This window comes from Dendrobates tinctorius, unplaced genomic scaffold, assembly GCF_039654945.1.
Source record: "Dendrobates tinctorius isolate UK_male_01 unplaced genomic scaffold, ASM3965494v1 ptg000250l, whole genome shotgun sequence".
Taxonomy (NCBI): Eukaryota; Metazoa; Chordata; class Amphibia; order Anura; family Dendrobatidae; genus Dendrobates; species Dendrobates tinctorius.
In genome coordinates this window covers 6,809,952-6,833,101 of record NW_027361917.1, presented here as the reverse complement: position 1 = coordinate 6,833,101, position 23,150 = coordinate 6,809,952, and the positions used below count along the sequence as shown (strand labels likewise).

Sequence of the window (23,150 nt, the reverse complement as noted above, 5' to 3'; positions counted from 1 at the left end):
TATATGTTGCCAATCCTGGATCCCTTTCTGGTATATATATCCCCAAACCTGAAATATATGTCCCCCATCCTAGGCACATTCCTGGTATGCATGTCCCCCTTCCTGGTATATGTGTCCCCAATTCTAGTATATATGGCCCCAATCTGGGGTGCCTTCCCGGTATATATGTCCCCAGTCCTGATATATATGTCCCCATCCTAGGCACATTCTTGGTATGCATGTCCCCCATCCCGGTATATATGTCCCCAGTCCTGATATATATGTCCCCATCCTAGGCACATTCCTGGTATGCATGTCCCCCATCCTGGTATATATGTCCCCAATCCGGGGCCCCTTTCTGGTATATATGTCCCCAAGCCTGATATATATGTCCTCATCCTAGGCACATTCCTGGTATGCATGTCCCCCATCCTGGTATATATGTTCCCAATCATTGACCCCTTACTGGTATGTATTTTCCCAATTCTGAGGCCAATCCTGGTATATATGTTGCCAATCCTGGATCCCTTTCTGGTATATATATCCCCAAACCTGAAATATATGTCCCCCATCCTAGGCACATTCCTGGTATACATGTCCCCTATCCTGGTATATATGTCCCCAATCCAGGGCCCCTTCCTGGTATATATGTCCCTCATTCTGCATAAAAAAAAAACATTCTTCTCACCTTCCTCACCTCCCTTGACATGCAGCGTTCTCTTTGTTTCTTCTTCCAGACCCAGTCGGGAAGGGGTCAGCACCTACTTCAGCTGGATGTGCGTCCTCGGATATGACAGGCTGGTGATATGTTATTTATTTTTTTAACATACTGTGTCAGATGTAAAGGACTGAAAACACCTATAAAGTGGACTTCAGTGCAGTACGTCGGACCTTGTGCAATTTAATTTTATTAATAAATTGGTGAACCAGGTGAAGTGTGGAGGAGTGTTAATTTAAATAAAGAGTATCTTTTTGCGTGTTATTCATCTCTTTTTACTGGGTTAGTAATGGGGGTGTCTGATAGATGCCACGCCAGTACTAACCCAGTAATATGTAGTGTTTTCGGACACTACACAGCTGACACCAATTCCAAGCCCCATTACCCCGATTGTCACCGCACCAGGGCATCGGGAAGAGTGAAGGCTAGGTGCTAGAATTGGAGCATCCAATGTGACGCCCCACTTCTGGGGCGGCTGAGGGCTGGTATTTTTAGGCTGGGAAGGGCCCAATAATATCAGCTCTCAGCTGTCTGCTTTACCTCTGCTGGTTATTTCAAATGTGGGGGACCTCACGTCATATTTTTATTTTTTATTATTATTATTATTTATTATTATAGCGCTATTTATTCCTATAGCGCTATTTATTCCATGGCGCTTTACATGAGAGGAGGGGTATACATAATAAATACAAGTACAGTAATCTTAAACAATACAAGTCACGACTGGTACAGGATGAGAGAGGACCCTGCCCGCGAGGGCTCACAATCTACAAGGGATGGGTGAGGATATAGTAGGCGAGGGTAGAGCTGGTCATGCAGCGGTTTGGTGGATTGGTGGTTACTGCAGGTTGTAGGCTTGTTGGAAGAGGTAGGTCTTCAGGTTCTTTTTGAAGGTTTTCATGGTAGGCGAGAGTCTGATATGTTGTGGTAGAGAGTTCCAGAGTAGGGGGGATGCGCGGGAGAAATCTTGTATGCGATTGTGGGAATAGGAGATAAGAGGGGAGTACAGAAGGAGATCTTGTGAGGATCGGAGGTTGCGTGCAGGTTATCGGGAGACGAGGTCACAGATGTATGGAGGACTCAGGTTGTGGATGGCTTTGTATGTCATGGTTAGGGTTTTGAACTGGAGTCTTTGGGTAATGGGGAGCCAGTGCAGGGATTGACAGAAGGGAGAGGCCGGGGAATAGTGGGGGTACAGGTGGATTAGTCAGGCAGCAGAGTTTAGAATAGGTTGGAGGGGTGCGAGAGTGTTAGAGGGGAGGCCACAGAGCAGGAGGTTGCAGTAGTCAAGGCGGGAGATGATGAGGGCATGGACTAGGGTTTTTGCTGATTCGTGGTTGAGGAATGTTATTAAGTTAATAGATGTGCACACGCAAGGCACTAATTATAAATCTAACTGATATATATCTTTTCACGTTTTTAACGTATACAAATCTGTAATTTCTATTCTTTATTTTATTCTGGTGTGTGTCACACGGACGGCCAACAGAAAACAAGACGGATAGTAAAAACGGACCGACTCATTTGCATGCTTTTTTCAAGCGTCAGTGTAAATGGAGCCTTACACAATGTTTTACCATGTTGATTTTTTTAACTACTTTCAAATAGTGCCATTAAAATGTATATAGAAAAACAATAAAACACATGCCCGCACACTGCTACATGGACTGAAAAAAAGTAGTTATGGCTCCTACGTACGCAGTGCCCAAAATAGCTGCAGTTTCTGTGCGTATTTGCTGTATATATGAAAAGACACGGTAGGGGAAAGGAAAGTCCGCTCCCCACCGCATGCTGGTCTGTACTAGTGGTTGTCCTCTGCACGGGGCCGCCCCAGTCCAGGGCGTCAGCAATCAGCAGAAACAAAGAAGAGATGGGCTCCAGCGATGAAACTATCCACTCATGTATTAAAAACAGTTAGTTATTTGATTTTTAAAACATGAAAAACAATGTGGGTAACACAAAAGGCAGAAATATGACCAACTCGTTTCAGCAACTAAGCGTTGGTCATATGTCTGCCTTTTGTGTTACCCACATTGTTTTTTCATGTTTTAAAAATCAAATAACTAACTGTTTTTAATACATGAGTGGATAGTTTCATCGCTGGAGCACAACTCTTCTTTGTTTCTGCTGATTGCTGTATAACCGCAGGGAGGTCAGTCACTCCTGATGATGTAAACATGGCGATTGCCATGGTAACGCGCAGAGAGCGGGACGCGCAGCCGCAGGGAGAGCGCCGGCGCGCTGACGTCACATAACTGACAAGGCCTGTTCCTCCTGCCATTGAAATGGCGACCCCAGCTGATGACGTAGCACATCGCAGGGAGGATCCTCCTGCTGATTGGTTGGAGCTCACATACGTGGCTTCTGGCTCACAAGGTCTCCTAACACTGTCGTCACTCCGTGTAGCCGGCCTATTGCTGAGCTGTACTTCTCTGGCCGGAACCTTCCCCCGGATACCGAAACCGGCCCAGGAACCGACACCGCCCGCGCTGTGGATGAGATAGAGGTAAGGAGAGCGGTTTACAGAGGAAGCGGCCGCCTGGAAGCGTCTCTATAGAGCTGTGCAGGCGAATGTGTGACGGGGGTAGGTCACGAGCGTGATGGTGAAGTGTATGTGCGGATCTGTTCCCCTGTATGTAGTGTGTGCGGATCTGCTCCCCTGTATGTAGTGTGTGCGGATCTGTTCCCCTGTATATAGTGTGTGCGGATCTGCTCCCCTGTATGTAGTGTGTGCGGATCTGTTCCCCTGTATATAGTGTGTGCGGATCTGCTCCCCTGTATGTAGTGTGTGCGGATCTACTCCCCTGTATGTAGTGTGTGCGGATCTGTTCCCCTGTATATAGTGTGTGCGGATCTGCTCCCCTGTATGTAGTGTGTGTGCGGATCTACTCCCCTGTATGTAGTGTGTGCGGATCTGTTCCCCTGTATATAGTGTGTGCGGATCTGCTCCCCTGTATGTAGTGTGTGCGGATCTGTTCCCCTGTATATAGTGTGTGCGGATCTGCTCCCCTGTATGTAGTGTGTGCGGATCTACTCCCCTGTATGTAGTGTGTGCGGATCTGTTCCCCTGTATATAGTGTGTGCGGATCTGCTCCCCTGTATGTAGTGTGTGTGCGGATCTACTCCCCTGTATGTAGTGTGTGCGGATCTGCTCCCCTGTATGTAGTGTGTGCGGATCTACTCCCCTGTATGTAGTGTGTGCGGATCTGTTCCCCTGTATATAGTGTGTGCGGATCTGCTCCCCTGTATGTAGTGTGTGTGCGGATCTACTCCCCTGTATGTAGTGTGTGCGGATCTGTTCCCCTGTATATAGTGTGTGCGGATCTGCTCCCCTGTATGTAGAGTGTGTGCGGATCTGCTCCCCTGTATGTAGTGTGTGCGGATCTGTTCCCCTGTATATAGTGTGTGCGGATCTGCTCCCCTGTATGTAGTGTGTGCGGATCTGTTCCCCTGTATATAGTGTGTGCGGATCTGCTCCCCTGTATGTAGTGTGTGCGGATCTACTCCCCTGTATGTAGTGTGTGCGGATCTGCTCCCCTGTATGTAGAGTGTGTGCGGATCTGCTCCCCTGTATGTAGAGTGTGTGCGGATCTACTCCCCTGTATGTAGTGTGTGCGGATCTGCTCCCCTGTATGTAGAGTGTGTGCGGATCTGCTCCCCTGTATGTAGAGTGTGTGCGGATCTGCTCCCCTGTATGTAGAGTGTGTGCGGATCTGCTCCCCTGTGTGTAGAGTGTGTGCGGATCTGCTCCCCTGTGTGTAGAGTGTGTGCGGATCTGCTCCCCTGTGTGTAGAGTGTGTGCGGATCTGCTCCCCTGTGTGTAGAGTGTGTGCGGATCTGCTCCCCTGTGTGTAGAGTGTGTGCGGATCTGCTCCCCTGTGTGTAGAGTGTGTGCGGATCTGCTCCCCTGTGTGTAGAGTGTGTGCGGATCTGCTCCCCTGTGTGTAGAGTGTGTGCGGATCTGCTCCCCTGTGTGTAGAGTGTGTGCGGATCTGCTCCCCTGTGTGTAGAGTGTGTGCGGATCTGCTCCCCTGTGTGTAGAGTGTGTGCGGATCTGCTCCCCTGTGTGTAGAGTGTGTGCGGATCTGCTCCCCTGTGTGTAGAGTGTGTGCGGATCTGCTCCCCTGTGTGTAGAGTGTGTGCGGATCTGCTCCCCTGTGTGTAGAGTGTGTGCGGATCTGCTCCCCTGTGTGTAGAGTGTGTGCGGATCTGCTCCCCTGTGTGTAGAGTGTGTGCGGATCTGCTCCCCTGTGTGTAGAGTGTGTGCGGATCTGCTCCCCTGTGTGTAGAGTGTGTGCGGATCTGCTCCCCTGTGTGTAGAGTGTGTGCGGATCTGCTCCCCTGTGTGTAGAGTGTGTGCGGATCTGCTCCCCTGTGTGTAGAGTGTGTGCGGATCTGCTCCCCTGTGTGTAGAGTGTGTGCGGATCTGCTCCCCTGTGTGTAGAGTGTGTGCGGATCTGCTCCCCTGTGTGTAGAGTGTGTGCGGATCTGCTCCCCTGTGTGTAGAGTGTGTGCGGATCTGCTCCCCTGTGTGTAGAGTGTGTGCGGATCTGCTCCCCTGTGTGTAGAGTGTGTGCGGATCTGCTCCCCTGTGTGTAGAGTGTGTGCGGATCTGCTCCCCTGTGTGTAGAGTGTGTGCGGATCTGCTCCCCTGTGTGTAGAGTGTGTGCGGATCTGCTCCCCTGTGTGTAGAGTGTGTGCGGATCTGCTCCCCTGTGTGTAGAGTGTGTGCGGATCTGCTCCCCTGTGTGTAGAGTGTGTGCGGATCTGCTCCCCTGTGTGTAGAGTGTGTGCGGATCTGCTCCCCTGTGTGTAGAGTGTGTGCGGATCTGCTCCCCTGTGTGTAGAGTGTGTGCGGATCTGCTCCCCTGTGTGTAGAGTGTGTGCGGATCTGCTCCCCTGTGTGTAGAGTGTGTGCGGATCTGCTCCCCTGTGTGTAGAGTGTGTGCGGATCTGCTCCCCTGTGTGTAGAGTGTGTGCGGATCTGCTCCCCTGTGTGTAGAGTGTGTGCGGATCTGCTCCCCTGTGTGTAGAGTGTGTGCGGATCTGCTCCCCTGTGTGTAGAGTGTGTGCGGATCTGCTCCCCTGTGTGTAGAGTGTGTGCGGATCTGCTCCCCTGTGTGTAGAGTGTGTGCGGATCTGCTCCCCTGTGTGTAGAGTGTGTGCGGATCTGCTCCCCTGTGTGTAGAGTGTGTGCGGATCTGCTCCCCTGTGTGTAGAGTGTGTGCGGATCTGCTCCCCTGTGTGTAGAGTGTGTGCGGATCTGCTCCCCTGTGTGTAGAGTGTGTGCGGATCTGCTCCCCTGTGTGTAGAGTGTGTGCGGATCTGCTCCCCTGTGTGTAGAGTGTGTGCGGATCTGCTCCCCTGTGTGTAGAGTGTGTGCGGATCTGCTCCCCTGTGTGTAGAGTGTGTGCGGATCTGCTCCCCTGTGTGTAGAGTGTGTGCGGATCTGCTCCCCTGTGTGTAGAGTGTGTGCGGATCTGCTCCCCTGTGTGTAGAGTGTGTGCGGATCTGCTCCCCTGTGTGTAGAGTGTGTGCGGATCTGCTCCCCTGTGTGTAGAGTGTGTGCGGATCTGCTCCCCTGTGTGTAGAGTGTGTGCGGATCTGCTCCCCTGTGTGTAGAGTGTGTGCGGATCTGCTCCCCTGTGTGTAGAGTGTGTGCGGATCTGCTCCCCTGTGTGTAGAGTGTGTGCGGATCTGCTCCCCTGTGTGTAGAGTGTGTGCGGATCTGCTCCCCTGTGTGTAGAGTGTGTGCGGATCTGCTCCCCTGTGTGTAGAGCGTGTGCGGATCTGCTCCCCTGTGTGTAGAGCGTGTGCGGATCTGCTCCCCTGTGTGTAGAGCGTGTGCGGATCTGCTCCCCTGTGTGTAGAGCGTGTGCGGATCTGCTCCCCTGTGTGTAGAGCGTGTGCGGATCTGCTCCCCTGTGTGTAGAGCGTGTGCGGATCTGCTCCCCTGTGTGTAGAGCGTGTGCGGATCTGCTCCCCTGTGTGTAGAGCGTGTGCGGATCTGCTCCCCTGTGTGTAGAGCGTGTGCGGATCTGCTCCCCTGTGTGTAGAGCGTGTGCGGATCTGCTCCCCTGTGTGTAGAGCGTGTGCGGATCTGCTCCCCTGTGTGTAGAGCGTGTGCGGATCTGCTCCCCTGTGTGTAGAGCGTGTGCGGATCTGCTCCCCTGTGTGTAGAGCGTGTGCGGATCTGCTCCCCTGTGTGTAGAGCGTGTGCGGATCTGCTCCCCTGTGTGTAGAGCGTGTGCGGATCTGCTCCCCTGTGTGTAGTGCGTGTGCGGTTCTGCTCCCCTGTGTGTAGTGCGTGTGCGGTTCTGCTCCCCTGTGTGTAGTGCGTGTGCGGATCTGCTCCCCTGTGTGTAGTGCGTGTGCGGATCTGCTCCCCTGTGTGCGCGGCGCGTGCGGATCTGCTCCCCTGTGTGCGCGGCGCGTGCGGATCTGCTCCCCTGTGTGCGCGGCGCGTGCGGATCTGCTCCCCTGTGTGCGCGGCGCGTGCGGATCTGCTCCCCTGTGTGCGCGGCGCGTGCGGATCTGCTCCCCTGTGTGCGCGGCGCGTGCGGATCTGCTCCCCTGTGTGCGCGGCGCGTGCGGATCTGCTCCCCTGTGTGCGCGGCGCGTGCGGATCTGCTCCCCTGTGTGCGCGGCGCGTGTGGGCCTGTCTGGTCCCGTCTTAAGTATATACTGTACATTATGTGGGGATACTGTTTGGATTTGTTTTTTGGGCTTTACGTGTCCTGTTCATTCTCCTCCCATCTTGGCCTCCATTACATGGTGTGATTGGCTCCTTGTAGATCAGATTTTACATGGTGTTAGTGTCAATGAAAACAGCTGTGAAGTTGTCCGTGTGATTCCCCCGTCAGACTGATGTGTAGAGATGGTGATGGGAGGATGTAGCGCGTGGACGCTGTGGATTGGTGTTGACCGGTGATCTGCTGTCTGTCTGACGGTGCGATCAGTGCTGGGGTTACTGTGAGCCAATATTACTCAGTGATGGCATATACAGGACCGGGATAAGCAGTGTTAAAAGTGTCTCAGACGTCAGCGTTGCTTTACAGCAGTGTGAACGGTGTCATAATTATCGTCTGTGGCAGAGTATTTAATGCTGTAGTCCAGCAATTGTCAGGAGGAACCGTATTTTTGGCTTCCTCTGAGTGTATGGTAAATGCGGTTACCCCAGCTTATCACTTCAGAGCCTCTTAGAAAATAGAAACAATGTATTCTCACTACAGCGACACACTCCCCAGCGGCGCCTTTCCGACACTGTTGTCGATTGCTTGTCCCGCGACATGGTTGTGTCACTGCAGCCATTACTGTTTGGTCAGAGCGGATGTCCGCTGTACAGAATACTGATCAGCCGCAGCCAATTATCAGCTGCTGATTGGCTGCAGCAGTTCCGTGACACAGCGTTGTCACATGAACCGCCAGGAACATCAGCCCGGACGTCTCTGAAATGTTATTGTCGAGGGCGCGTGCACACAGGGTGGAAACACTGCAGATTCTCTATCCAGACTGTGTCCTGAAAAATGGAGTAGATTTTAGCAGAAGAGGGGCTGAGATCATCCACACATTGCAGTCAGGTGTGAACAGGGCTTATGGCAATGAGAAAATGAAGTGATTGTGTCAAAGGCAGCAAGAGGATAAAATGAGGAGCTTGCTCCGGTATCAGACGTTCCTGGACCCTCATCATTCACATCAGATGGCTTGTTGGGGTCTTGTTCGGGTTGGGAAGTCTGACACACGGTTGCTTAGCCAAGCCCCTCACACAGTGGCCCTCTTTCCCCCGGTGGTGCGCTCCATAGTTTGGCCTTTGGTACTTTCCCCTACACATGGCACGGAGACTGCTGACATTCAGGGATGTCATTATCAGTCCTGTGAGTGTATGCTACAAAGTGCAGGCGCCTGTGTCCCTGGCACCGCTCCTGCAGGTGTAGCAGTATATGTGTGAGGCATATGGTATTATCCTTCCTTTATATCTCTTAAAGGGGTTTTCACTAGATTATTCAGTTTAAGAATCCCTCTCTGCTCCCATCTTCTATTTGTTTGCCGCACTGACGTTGTGTCGAGAGCACTGCAGCCAATCCATTGAGCTCAGCAAACAAGGGTAATCCAAAATCCATTTCTGGCTGAATTTATCATATGTGTGTGGACAGCTTTAGTTGTCTTCACTGAGACGCCATCTGACGTATCTACGCCTCTGCCGCCACTTTGCTGTACTTTTCCGGTATAATTATAGTGTGGGCTCCGCTATAACTGCCATCTTAGGCTATGTCCACATGTCCAGTAGTGATCAGTTGGAGCGGATCCAGCAGCAGAAAAGTTATGTACACACAACTTTTTAGTCAGTTTTTCAAAAAAGTGATCTCTGCTGGGTCGTTGTTTTTTTTACCATTGAAGTCTCTGGAAAACTTTCATTTGGAAACGGATCTGCTTTTTTCTCACTGGGTCCAGAAGAGATCAAGAGACTAAAGCCCCACGTTACACACTGCGATATCGCTAGCAATATCGCTGTAAAGTCACCGATTTTGTGACGTTACAGCGATATTGCTAGCGATATCGCTGCATGTGATACTTACCTCCGACCGGCTCCCCCGCTGGTTATCGCTGATCGCGCGAGAAGCTCCTGGACCATTCCTTGTCGTCCACTTCCTGCTGCGACGCGTGGAGCCAGGCGGGAGGACGCAGGATCGCCGCGTCTGACAGGTAAGTAGCAATCCCCGTCCCCTGCGATGTCGCTGGTGAGATCTGCCTGTGTGGCAGCTCACTAGTGACCACCTAGCGATGCACCAGCAATCCTGACCGCGTCATATCGCTGGTCGGGATCGCTGGTGAGTCGCTAGGTGTAACGGTACCCTAAGGCTGTGTGCCCACATAGCGATTTTTTTAAGCGTTTTTGCCGCGATTTTCGGCGCGAAAACGTTTAAAAATCGTGTACAGAACGCCCCCCATGCATTCCTATGGCATTCCGCACATGCTGTGCTAATGCTGCGCTTTTTTCCACGGCGGAATGGCATTGCGGAAAAAATCGCAGCATGCTCATTCTTTTGTGCGGAATCGCAAAGAATTGCCGCGATTCTGCACCCATAGGAATGCATGAGAATTGCTTACTTCCCGCATGTGGCTATGCCCACCATGCGCGACGTTAAGCGTCTCATGTGCGGTTGGTACCCACGGTGTGGAGGAGAGGAGACTGTCCTCCAGGCCCTGGGCACCATACCCCTGTAAAAAAAAAAAAAAAAAAAATCGGGGTATATTAACCTTCCGGCGTCCCGCGCTGCATTCCCGGCCTAAGTGTTCCCAGTAATGCCTTGCGGCAAGGCCCTGTGATGACGTAGTCTCGCGAGATCGCTATAGTAAGGCGAGACAGCGTCATCACAGGTCTCGCAAGGCATTACTGGGAACGCTGAGGCCCGGGATGGCAGCGCGGGACACCGGAAGGTAAATATACCCCAATTTTTTTTTTTTATTATTTTTTTTTTAGCATTTTAACATTCTATCTTTTACTATTGATGCTGCATAGGCGGCCTCAATAGTAAAAACCTGGTCACACTTGCCAAACACTATGTTTGACGAGTGTGACCAACCTGTCAATCATTTTTCCAAGCGATGCTTCAAATCACTTGGAAAGTGCTTGAATATCGCACGCGAAAATCGCGGTAAAATCGCGATCATAATCGCGTGAAATCGCGCGGGGAAAAAACGCACGATTTCTGGGAAGGAGTCCAGTTTTCAGTGTGCGTTTTAAAACGCAACGTGGGCACATAGCCTTAAAAGTTCTGTCTGCACAACTTTTTGGCCAATAGATTGTTGCTGAATCCGTTTAGCCTAACTAATTCACAGAGGAAGGCGAGAGTTCCCTCGTAATTGCTTTATGTTTTTGAGGCTAGAGAGGGAAGTTCCACTTTCTTCAATGAAGAGTTGAGAAATATATACAGTATGTGTCGGAGCACTTAAATTAAAAGTTGAGGATGAACAAAAGCAGACTACACCTTCCCAAAGCAGCTGTGGTCAGGATGTTTATCCTTTGGTTTGTAGATGAAGCTGCTAGAACTCCTTATTGTAGGCCTGTAATTTGCAGGTATTATTGTGCTGATCACACACTACAGGGGAGATTAAATTTCAGGGATGCCTATCTGGATAGTGATTAGATTATCACTCTACTGTTATGAGGTATAAGGGGGGGGGGGCCTTATATAAAAGTATGGTAATACAATGTTTGGTCTGTCTTAACCTATTGTTCTTCTAGACAAGAGGTGTCTGGCTTGGCCAAATTGAACTCTTTTATTGTGCACCCAGGGAAGTTGACTGTAGCTCCAGAGACCTTTATTTCATACCCCATACACATTAGACTAATGCTGGTTGAACCCATCGATGTTGACAGGTTTTCCCGGCTGACTGAAGGTCCTGAGAAACTTCAATCACGTATGCCCAATTTTGGATTGTTGATTTCATTGTTCACCTTGATATAAGCCACTGACCGATGTATAAATTGTTGTCTTTGTCATAGAGAACACTAAAGTGATGGGCCAAGGCCTCCCCCCTGTGTATGGGGGAGATGACTTTCTGCCGAACGATCAGCCAAATCATCGTTCAACCAACAGCTTTCTAATGTACATGGCCAATTATAGCCCTCTCTCTTTATTTCGTAACCACCATAAAGGTCTCTATACAAATTAGACTTCCTTCAGTTGCCCGCTCTCTACTTTCCCATTATACTCTGAAAGCCTCTGACAGATTATATAGAGAGAGTGGGGGAAAAAAGGATAATCCAGCATGTGTGACCCTTCTCTCGCCCAGTGTCATCTGTCGGGAGGGAGTCGACAGGCCCTCATACGCGTAGACTGTCTGCCGATAATGGCGGGTTTGGCCTACTTCAGCCTAATGTTTTTTGGGACCTTTTTAGATCAGTGCAGATCCCGCAGTTCTTTTTCTTAAGCCACTGATCACTAATTGTACTTTTTTGTATTATTTTTATAGCACTGTTATTCCTATGGCCACCTACCTGGAATTTATTCAGCAAAACGAAGAGCGAGATGGGGTGCGTTTCAGCTGGAACGTTTGGCCGTCTAGTCGGCTGGAAGCTACACGGATGGTTGTGCCCCTAGGCTGCCTTTTCACCCCAATTAAAGAGCGGCCGGACTTGCCTCCAGTACAGTATGAACCGGTCCTATGTACGAGACCAACTTGCAAAGCCGTGCTTAATCCTCTCTGGTAAGGAATGCCTGATACACTATATGATGAATATATATTTATTTATTTGGGACTGATTTTATCCATTCATTACATTTTATCAATGTAGCTGGATGCTTTATTAATTGCAGCTTTTCTGTGAATCACTTGTTGAAGTTTGTGCAGAAATGTGGGAAATATTACAATGTGGTAAGGTTTATGGTTACAAATAATTTGATATATAAACATTTTATATATTTTAATATAATTTTTTAGATAGGTTTTTATAAAATTATTACTTTTTTTTTTCTCCTTTCCACAGCCAGGTTGACTACAGAGCCAAGTTGTGGGCTTGTAACTTTTGTTTCCAGCGAAACCAGGTGGGTGCATGTGTATATATATCATTTATTGCAGTTTCCATCTTATACTGAACGTGAATGGCGCTGAGCTGTTTTATCTCCGTTCCCTGTTTGTTTGCATCCTAAACAGCTGATTGTTTGGGGTGCTAGGTATCGTACCCCCACTGATCTGATATTGATGACTGGTACGATGGACCAGTCAATATCATAAGCTTGGGTTACTATTTAACTTATAATTTTCCTTTGAAAGATGGTGCATATTTCTCGCTAGGAATAAAGATCCCAAATCTTGTACTGGGAGACAGAGCATGTTTCTGTTCTTTTTATTTATTTTTTTTAATCTCTCCAGAGAAAGCTAGACTGTAACTTTCTTACTATATTACTTCACTTTTATTGGCTACAATTAAAACTAGGATAGAACCTACCCGTTTCGCCTTATTCATACCATGATTACCACTACACGCCAAAACATGTAGGTTGTGCAGATAACTACTGGATGGAGTTTTAATTGTATCCAGTAAATGTGAAGTTTTATTTCCTGCAGAGCGGATCTCGCTGGACGTTGCTCTCATTTATCCATGTTCATTGATGCTACGCTGGTTGGTCTGTACGTTCCCTCCTGCTCCAGCTGGGCGCAGATGCCGAGCTTTATAAGCTGGCCACTTTCCTTGTCTGTCTTTTCTTACTATATTGTAACCTTTTTTTTTTATTACTACTTCTATTTTCAGTTCCCTCCCACATATGCTGGAATATCAGAAATGAATCAGCCTGCGGAGCTGATGCCACAGTTCTCCACCATAGAATATATTGTCCAGGTACCAACCTTGAGTGCTAATTTTATTCTATGTATTTCCATAATGTAAAACACTCCGTTTTTTACTTGTTTAAATAGACTTCTGATTGGCGACTATAAGATGTTACAAAGAGCTGATCATGGAGACCTCACATTCCAGAATACGAAGTGTGAATTGCAATTATACCGTATATACTCGAGTATAAGCCGAGACCCCTAATTTTGCCACGAAAAACTGGGAAAACCTATTAACTCCAGTATAAGCTGAGAGTGGTGCTGCACAAGGGTTAATGGTGGCCCAAGAAGACGCACCATAGATAAATACGGCCCATATATTGCTGCTGCAATTAAAAAAAAAAAAAAAAAATGACATGCTCACCTCTACGTCGCTGGGGGCCAGGTGCTGGTGTCCTGAGCAGGCAGAGACACCGGCGCGCTATGTGGGCCAGGTGCCGGTGTCGCCCCTGGCACTGGCGATATTCACCTGTCCCAGTTCCATTGCCGCGTGACGTTCAGCAGAGGGCGCGCACTGACTACGTCATCGCGCCCTCTGACCTGAACATCACAGTCGGAGGACAGAGTGGCGCGCGGCGGTGGGACAGGTGAATATTGCACTGCTCCCCGTCCTCCCTCGTCATACTCACGCCCTCCTGGCGCATGGTCTCTGAAGCCCCTGCTTCTTCCATGGTCTTGGCGCAGCAGCTATTCCAGGTTTCAGCGGTCACGTGGTACCACTCAATAAAGTCATGAATATGTGCATATTCATGACTTTAATGAGTGGTACCACATGAACGCAGGAAGAGCTGGGGCGCCGACACCATGGAAGAAGCAGGGGGGCTGCAGAGACTGCGCCAGGAAGGGGTGAGTATGATCTCTGTCACCCGCGCTCCCCTTCCCCCGCCGAGCCCTGGTATATGACTCGAGTATAAGCCGAGAGGGGCACTTTTGTCCTACTTCTAATGTTGATGCTGAGATAAGCTGCTTCTAGTGATGTATGGTAGCAGCTCTCTCACGGAGAACACAGGATACATCATATGGGGATCGGCCACTGTAGTGTGATACATTGGTGTGGGATCGGCGACTGTGGTGTGATATATCGGACGAGGATCGGTGACTGTAATACATCACACCATGATACATTTTCTTTTCTTTGTTGTAGTAAAGGTCTTTTGTATGTTTCATGATTGCAGCGCGGGCCGCAGACTCCCCTGATTTTCTTATATGTGGTTGATACCTGTCTGGAGGAAGAAGACTTGCAGGCTCTCAAGGAATCGCTGCAGATGTCTCTCAGTCTGTTACCCCCGGATGCCTTAGTGGGACTGATCACATTTGGAAGAATGGTTCAAGTGCATGAACTCAACTGTGATGGGATCTCCAAAAGCTACGTCTTCCGAGGAACCAAGGATCTTACAGCGAAGCAGATCCAGGTGGGGGGGTGTTATTGTTGTGAAGTCGCTAAATATAAAGTAGTTACCGACTCTCATGGGCATTATGGTGAAATGAATTCTCCTCTGGGTCCGATGTCTCTAGTGAAGCAGGTGGCTGTCTTCGCTGCTTGACATTTCCATTCAGTATGGATTTCCAGAATCGTATCTTGCGTCCTGCCTGCCATATATGAAATGGCCGTAATATCGCCAAAACTGCACTCGTGTTTCTGTTTTGAAAAAGTGCTGTTGTCAAGTTTTTTTTTGTCAGTGTTAATGATACGATGTCCCTCTCCTCAGAATTGTTAACACTATATACTATTATGTGTGCTTCCTCCAACATCAAGCAGAAGATGGGAGGCAACGGATTGGTGAACAAAGAATGAGAACAGCCCGTTATGTTCCTGCAGATATGGGGTTAATCTGCAGGCTAATAGCGTTACTAACCTGCCGAACACTGTGGGGAGAAAATGAACTGTATTCCCCCCACGGCTTCCTGACTTCCGTCACCGCTCTGAGTATAGAGAGCGACTGCTGTAACTGCGCGCCGGGCCTGACTGACAGCCGCCTCCAGTGCAGGGCGAGTGTCAGTCAGGGTGGGGAGAGGTGCGTTTACAGTCACCACTTTCTATTTTCAGAGTGATGACTTGAACTGTGCCGTCACTGTCCCGTGACTGAAACCAGAACCCTTGCGGGGGGAAAATGAAGTTAAATTTCTCCCCGCAGCGTTCAGCTAAGTGCGGGCGCCTGGCAGATTAGTGATGCTCTTAGCCTGCAGATTAACCACTAATCTGCAGGCTGATGGTGCTTTTTTTGGTGACATGTTGCCTTTAACTCTTGCCTCATATTTAGATTGCCATGGTAAAAATGTCCGCCTCTGACCATCTATCAGTGCACATTGAATCCTAGTACCAGTTTTTATGGTTGACACATGGCTGGATATTCTTTATAGGCATTGTATATACCCCTTGTCCACTTTCTTATTTAGGGCATATGGTTGTCGAAAAGGGGGCCCTTATTTGGGGGAGTGAGTGAGGTAGGAGAGTGGCTAGTAAGCAGCAGCGTTTGATTCTGCCAACTCTGCAGAAGAAATCTTTGGCTGACCATGGATTCCTTGCGGGGCATTGGAAGATCTGCACATTAGCATTATTTCCAGATCATTACTTTATTGTTCATTTATTTTCTTTCATTTAGGATATGTTGGGTCTTGTAAAACCTTCAGCTGCAGCACAACAGGGAAGACCCCAGCAGCCTCCGGAGCAACCATTCTTGTCCAGCAGGTGACCTCTTTTGGATATTTTTGCATTATTTTCATTGTTTCTTTCAGTTCTCCCATTGTTGATGTTCTGGTGGTTTTTGTAACAATGACTTTTTTTCATCCATGCTCTAGGTTTTTGCAGCCGGTTCACAAGATTGACATGAATTTAACAGATCTGCTCGGGGAATTGCAACGTGACCCATGGCCTGTAACTCAGGGGAAAAGGCCACTCCGATCCACTGGAGTGGCCCTGTCTATTGCTGTTGGTTTATTAGAGGTAATTGTTGGCTTGCTCTATATTAACGCTGTCAGTGCGCCATCGATGCGTGTGACCTCCCGCCTCCTGTAGAAGAACTAGATGGTGGACAGCACCCAGTACTCAATTGCGGATTTTTCAATACGTTTATATTTTTGCTGTTTAGTGTAGATGCAGAACCTCCGAGGACTTTCATGCTGTGGCATTACTAAATCCGTCAGAATCTGCTTTGCCTTACGATGGGTTTATGTTTACACGAGCTGATATTTTTATATACCTTCTCTATAGGGGACGCTTCCAAATACTGGCGCCAGGATCATGTTATTTACAGGAGGGCCACCAACACAAGGACCAGGGATGGTTGTCGGGGATGAGCTGAAAACGCCAATTCGTTCCTGGCACGACATTGAGAAGGATAATGCTCGTCTTATGAAGAAAGCTACTAAGGCATGGACCATTGCATTTCTTGTGTATAATCAAAATGTATTCATTGTGTCAGACAATAGTGTGTTCTTTCACCCCCGTAGGAATGCACAATGTGGGGCTTTGTGCTGGAAGGAATCTCATATTTGTCTGCAGGAACGATATTCTCAATCTCTTGTTTGGAAAGGACTGCTGAAATGTATCTGATATTCTGCAGACTTAGCTTTGTGCACCTATATCCAATGGTCTCTGAAAGAAAGTGTATTAGGTGGTGTGAAGGTATAATGATAGATATTCTCTGTATGCAGCATTATGAAGGACTGGCAAACCGCACTGCAGCGAACGGCCATTGCATTGACATTTACGCCTGTGCCCTGGACCAGACGGGTCTCCTGGAGATGAAGTGCTGCTCTAACCTCACCGGGTAGGGTGCAGTAACGTACAATAATGTGACATTTATGTGCTTCTGGTCTGCACAATAGGAACTTATTTTTTATTTTTTTTTCTATTACTTTAGGGGTCAGATTGTGATTGGAGATTCTTTTAACACATCTCTGTTTAAGCAAACCTTCCAGCGAGTCTTCAGTAAGGATTTGAATGGAGCTTTCAAAATGGCATTTGGTGCGAACCTTGAAGTTAAGGTGAGTCTGCCATGTTTCACTCACTTTTTCATTTCTTAACCTCAGACATCCTCATATGTGTCTTCTTGATCTTCAATGCACACATTCAATACAATAGTGCTTGATAACGTTAACAAAATGAATTTAGAAGATCTTCGCATAAACACGGTATGTGATTTGTAGTTTTAGTCCACAGAAATTTGGACTAATTTGCAATCTACCATAGCGGAGGAGCTGTTCTCCAATCACTTTAGTTAGTTTTTATTGATGCCAGCACGGTGGCTCAGTGGTTGCAGCGCTGGAGACCTGGGTTCTAATCCCACCAAGGACAACATCTGTAAGGAGATTGTATGTTCTCCCCGTGTTTGTGTGGGTTTTCTCCCGGTTCTCCGGTTTGCTCCCACACTCCAAAGACCTACTGATAGGGAATGTAGATTGTGAGCCCCAATGGGGACAGCGATGGTAATGTGCTTGGAATGTTATGGTACTATATAGGTTGTAATATTTTAGATGGGGACAACACACATTTAAAGCAATCTTATTTAGTAGCTAACAATGTTGATTACATTTTTTTAATATATCTACTGTCTCCAATAGACGTCAAGAGAGCTGAAAATATCTGGTGCGATTGGGCCCTGCGTTTCCTTAAATGTGAAAAGTCCGTGCATTTCAGAAAATGTAAGTTGAAATAAATCTACTTGCTTCTTTTGCACCAAACTCTCCATCTTCAGTCTACTGACCCTCGCAGCAGATCAATACAGCAATTTTATGTGTGTCCTAGGAACTTGGAGTTGGTGGGACATGTCAGTGGAAAATATGCAGTGTGGATCCATCAACAACTCTCGCCTTGTACTTTGAGGTGGTGAACCAGGTAGGTTTCCTTCTTTGTGGTCTACATTCAAATGTTTCTGTGTAAATAATGATTGGTAATTCTTCTGGTCTATTTACCGCCCCTAAAGGGGTTTTCCGGTTTTGGGGGTACAAGTCTGCAGTCACTCTGTGCCTCAGACTTGTAAATACTCGCAGGGCGTGCACCGTGGGCTTTGAGGATTCTAGAGCACTGAGAGCAGGCAGTCATGTGACCACAAGTATGCGATTTGCATACTTATAGCCACATTCAGACTAAACGTGTCCGGCCTCTAGTCGGCATATGACCTCATATTTGAAGTTTGGATCATAAACATCGGTGGGTTGTTTTTATATCACAAGAAGTAAATACTTGAATTTCTTTTTGTTTTTCAAAGAACTATGACAAAAAAAATGTATTCCATAAGCAATATGTATGTAGTATAAATTGCATGTGTTTGTATATTTGGTGATCGCCTCTTTCCTGCTTCGCTGTGACATCATATCCTCTTTTGCGCTAAGCGACTCAGACTAGTCGGATCATACAGGGTCTCATGTTTTTGGCCAGAAGTCTCTCTTTCTCTCTGCGAGTTATAGGAGCCTAGATGTGAGTCTCATAGGCTTAGATTGGGAAAGTGGCCTCCGGCTCCATACAAAAGACGCTAGGCTGAATTGCAGTCACATGGTTTAAAATAGGATCAGAATGGCACTGGGATTGGAAGAAACCTGTGATTTTGGTATTTCAAACACATGGAGTAATAAAAAAAAATATGAAGCTTCCTACACGAGTCAATAGGCCACAACTATAAAATCGCATCATAGAAACGCTTTTAAAATCATTCCTTAAAGTATTTGCAGGTAAATCGGTATAGACCCAAATAACCGTTTATGAAAACCTTGTTCCGTCTGTTTTCAGCATAATGCACCCATTCCTCAAGGCGGTCGGGGGGCTATTCAGTTTGTCACTCAATACCAGCATTCCAGCACACAGAAACGTATCCGAGTCACCACCATTGCCCGGAAGTAAGTGTTCGCTGTCCAGTATTTGTAGCTCACGATGCCACCCGGGACACACTGCTGACCTCCTCTGCTTTTTACCCCTATAGCTGGGCCGACGCTCAGACACAGCTGCAGCACATTGAGGCGGCCTTTGATCAGGAGGCGGCAGCGGTGCTGATGGCGCGTCTAGGGGTCTATCGGGCCGAGACCGAAGAGGGACCTGATGTTCTCCGATGGTTGGACCGACAGCTGATCAGGCTTGTAAGTGTCATGTAATCATAATATGAAATACACCAGTTACTTCCATCATAAGATTGGCGTCTTCCTAACTTCACCTTCCAGGGATATTTTGTAACATAATTTTAACTTCACCAAACCAAAAAAAAGTCTACTTATAGCATTAATAAGGCCGCGCAATAGTTTGTCCGTTGTTTCCACGTGAATTAAAATGAAAGACAATCTTGATAGCTCTGAAGGCTTTTTTTTGGGCTGATTAACCACAAATCTCTGATGCGTGTGCCCACGTTCAGTGCTAGCCAGTCCGGTACTGCATGTACTGTGATTAGACTGATGATACTGTCACTAATCATGACCCTAGACACAGTCTGTATTGTGATTTGGGTTCTTGTTTTCAAGGATGTAATGAAATAAATTACTTATTTCAGTGCCAGAAGTTTGGACAGTACAACAAGGATGATCCCACCTCCTTCAGACTTTCAGACACGTTCTCTCTTTACCCTCAGGTAATTTCCAATTATCTATCTATGTCATTGTAAAAAAAACTTCAAGAATTCTGAAGTCACACCTGAAGTTTCCTTGCCTCTAGGCTGAAATGTTTTTATCTACCGTGTACTGACATGTCATTCGCTAAAGTTTTTGGGGTTTTTTTGTATGTAAAAGTGCTCTATGAAACCTTCCCATACTTTATTGCAGTTCATGTTCCACCTGAGACGATCTCCGTTCCTGCAAGTGTTTAATAACAGTCCGGATGAGTCATCTTACTATCGGCATCACTTCGCCAGACAAGACCTGACCCAATCTCTGATCATGATCCAGCCCATCCTGTACTCTTACTCTTTCTATGGTCCTCCAGAGGTGAGGGACTGTGGTCAGCCCTGGACACATAGACTTATCTAGGCAGAAATCCTCTCCTTTATTTCTCATTCTCCTTCTTTTTCTATTAACAGCCTGTCTTATTGGACAGCAGCAGCATTCTAGCCGACAGAATTCTGCTTATGGACACGTTCTTCCAGATTGTTATCTACCTTGGAGAGGTACGCAACAATGGTTGCTCTGGGCTATTCCTCCATATTTCTCAATGCACTGAAAAACCTACAACACATCCAGCTAAAAGTAATGTAGATTTTGCCTTGGTTAGCAGCTGTAATATGGGCACAGTGATACACGTGTATTACAATTGTGTCCATATTCCAGCTACGAACCAAGAAGATGACCTTAGGAGGCCTCTTGTAAAGGTCATGTCCGTGTGGGGACCCTCTTTATTTTAAAGGGTTAATACGAGAAAAATAGCCACTTTTTCTTCCAAAACCTGTCAGTGCCAGACCTGTGCCGAGTGCTGGAATGAAGCTGAGATTAGATTTTGTCCTGCACACAATCTACAGACAAGTGCGGTATTGAGTTAGAAGGAAGTGTGTGTGTAATATATATATATCAATTAGAGTTTAGACTAAGTGCTACAGATGACAGAAACGAGAGCTTAGTAATTGCCCATTATGAGAAATGGACTTTTTTCAAATACGACCATAATGTGTATATTTAAAGTTTTGCACCCTATTATTCTGTTATTATGTAATTCTATTGTTATTCATGCAGACTATTGCTCAGTGGAGAAAAGCCGGTTACCAGGACATGCCAGAGTACGAGAACTTTAAGCATCTTCTTCAAGCACCACTAGACGATGCCCAGGAGATCTTACAGAGCAGATTCCCAATGCCGCGCTACATCAATACAGAACATGGAGGCAGCCAAGTAAGTAATTTTATTGTTAGGGAGCATAGGCCCCGATTCATCAAGACCTGGCGATTTTGTACCCAGTATTGATGCGGGGGCACTGTGAGGTCAGGGGATCCTCGGGAGCATGTGACAAGTGGCGCACGAGCTGTCGGAGTCTTGTAACGATCCCCGTCTGGAGTAAGATTTCTGACGTAGGGAACGGCAGAGCTGGTCATGAATGAGACCAGCAGTGGAGTCGCATCCCTGCCCTAGCTCCGTTCATTTAGACTGAGCTGGGAGAAACACGTGGAAATGCCAAAATTCGCAACATTTTTATGCAGTTCTGAGTTACGCAAAATCTTTTCAACATTTCAAACCAATTTGTCATAATTCTGGCAAAATTGCAGTGATGAAATGGGGACATTGTTTTTGGCAGAGGAGCGAGATCTGTTTTTTTTTTTTTTTTTTTTTTTTTTCCTTTTGTATGCATCTACAGAATAAAATGCTAACAGATGTATTGATACGTTTCAATCAGTGTCTTTCCTCTTCAATTTTAGGCCAGATTCCTTCTCTCTAAAGTCAATCCCTCCCAGACGCACAACAATATCTACAGCTATGGACAGGTAAGCGCTAGACTAGACAACCAATACAGACGATAAAATGTGTCGGAGGGGTGGAACCCAGTCTTAAAGTCAATGTCCATCCAAATTCTGCATCTGCACTGTCTGATCTGTGTGTATTCAGTTACTGATATTTCCTGTGGTGTTGATGGGTAAGTGAATTTGCTCGGATATGGTGTTATCTGAGCATGCTTGGGTGCTAACAGTGACTTTTGCGTGCTCGAATCCCCTTGCCTGCATGTCTCTTGTCTGTCCGACAGCCGCAGCACATGCAGTGATTGCTTGTTTGTGCCGCGGCTGTCGAACATCGGTGAGACATGCAGGCGCGGGGACGCAAGCATGTTATTTGGGCACACCGAAGACTCTGATAACACCTGAAATCACATCCACTGATCCTTCAGTCTCCCCTGGACCGGAGTTTGGCGAATCCTTTTGCTCAACTCTAAACTCTAGCCATTGTGAATATATTTCTGATGTCACATTTATTGCGGGTAAATCAGGTAACGCTTTTTTTTTTTTTTTTATCCTTCACCCCCACAGGACGGTGGAGCCCCAATTTTGACGGATGATGTCAGTCTACAAGTTTTTATGGATCACCTGAAGAAGCTGGCTGTATCTACTGCATCGTAATGCAAAAAAAAACACGAACTGTGGACAGAAAAATGTCATATACGTGCGCCATTTTTAGACGATTACACATTCCCACATGTAGTCCAAGGAACGAATCGAGTTTTAGCAGAAGCTGAATACGATGTGACATGACGTTTTTGAATGGAGTCCAATCTTAGGTTTAATTTATTGTCTTTCTTTTTACAAATCGAATGACCGCTCCGTATGTTCCCGTCGATGCCTTGTTCATGCCCCTTCCACCGTCACCTTTTTGTTCAGTACCTACAGATCCATAGTAAATTTTTCTGCCAAATCGAGTGTTTCTCCTAATATTTGGGACGTTTTTAGAATGACTAAGCAGAATAGCACATGGCAGAATTAGATATACATAGTTTATTTTTAAATCTCAGCGGATTCATGCTGGGTTCATAGGGATAATAACAGGATTACAGAAGTTTATATGCAGTATAACATATACCTACTAAAGGAGTACTAAAATGAGTAGAATCGGAAATCTCAACAATTCCGCCTATAATTATATTTTTCTCCTTTTTTCTTGCAATAAAATCGGGAAATAAAATATACAGAAATCTTTGTCCCTAGAGATCAGCCATTTTCCCCCTGGGTGTAAGGTAGCGTCTCGGCCACGTGTCCGACTGCTTAAAGGTGTCCAGGCCCAATAAGTAGCAGTCCGCTAGGTATGACCATGGATGACATCAGAAGACGTGAACACTTGTTTTCTCTGCAGGAAACCACTAAAAAATGTGTATTGTGTAAATTTGTATCATTCATCTGCAGGTTTAGTGTCTTTCAAAGGGGTTGGCAGCTTATTAATCATATCTGGCATATGCCTTAAAATAAAAAATGATGAGTCTTATTTCTAAGTTTCTTCTTACCCCACCTAATCAGTGGTGATGTCCTAGGTCTGTGCATGCACACACTTACACCAGCTGTTACTTATCTGGTAGCAGCCGTGATATATCGTGTAACATCCTCCTCCATCACTCCCGCCTAAAATTGGGGGCGACCGTTGCCTTTGTCTTACACCTCCGTCCCCCCACATATATCGGCAATCACTGGGGAGGGTGCTCCTACCACAAATGCAGCACATGCATGATGATGAG

At 47.1% G+C, this 23,150-nt stretch overlaps 1 protein-coding gene across 1 annotated transcript; it reads left to right on the top strand.

The window, feature by feature from the left end:
- Positions 1-2,996: 2,996 nt before the first annotated feature.
- Positions 2,997-22,903, top strand: SEC23B (SEC23 homolog B, COPII coat complex component). Its single transcript, XM_073557436.1, has 20 exons — positions 2,997-3,203; positions 11,675-11,908; positions 12,189-12,246; positions 12,954-13,040; positions 14,209-14,445; positions 15,637-15,722; positions 15,833-15,977; positions 16,245-16,403; positions 16,688-16,803; positions 16,897-17,020; positions 17,597-17,677; positions 17,781-17,870; positions 18,762-18,868; positions 18,952-19,105; positions 19,510-19,587; positions 19,778-19,939; positions 20,032-20,118; positions 20,678-20,833; positions 21,355-21,420; positions 21,958-22,903. Exons 2-20 carry the CDS (start codon positions 11,688-11,690, stop codon positions 22,045-22,047), a joined length of 2,304 nt encoding a protein of 767 aa, XP_073413537.1. The 5' UTR covers positions 2,997-3,203; positions 11,675-11,687; the 3' UTR covers positions 22,048-22,903.
- The last annotated feature ends 247 nt before the right edge of the window (positions 22,904-23,150 follow it).

What these genes read in the sequence shown, in the direction of transcription:
- SEC23B (XM_073557436.1), top strand. Translation starts at nt 11,688, where the DNA reads ATGGCCACCTACCTGGAATTTATTCAGCAAAACGAAGAGCGAGATGGG. An exon ending in TTATGAAGAAAGCTACTAAG is followed by an intron (nt 16,404 to 16,687) that starts GCATGGACCATT and finishes CTCTGTATGCAG; the next exon opens with CATTATGAAGGACTGGCAAA. An exon ending in CTTTCTATGGTCCTCCAGAG is followed by an intron (nt 19,940 to 20,031) that starts GTGAGGGACTGT and finishes TTCTATTAACAG; the next exon opens with CCTGTCTTATTGGACAGCAG.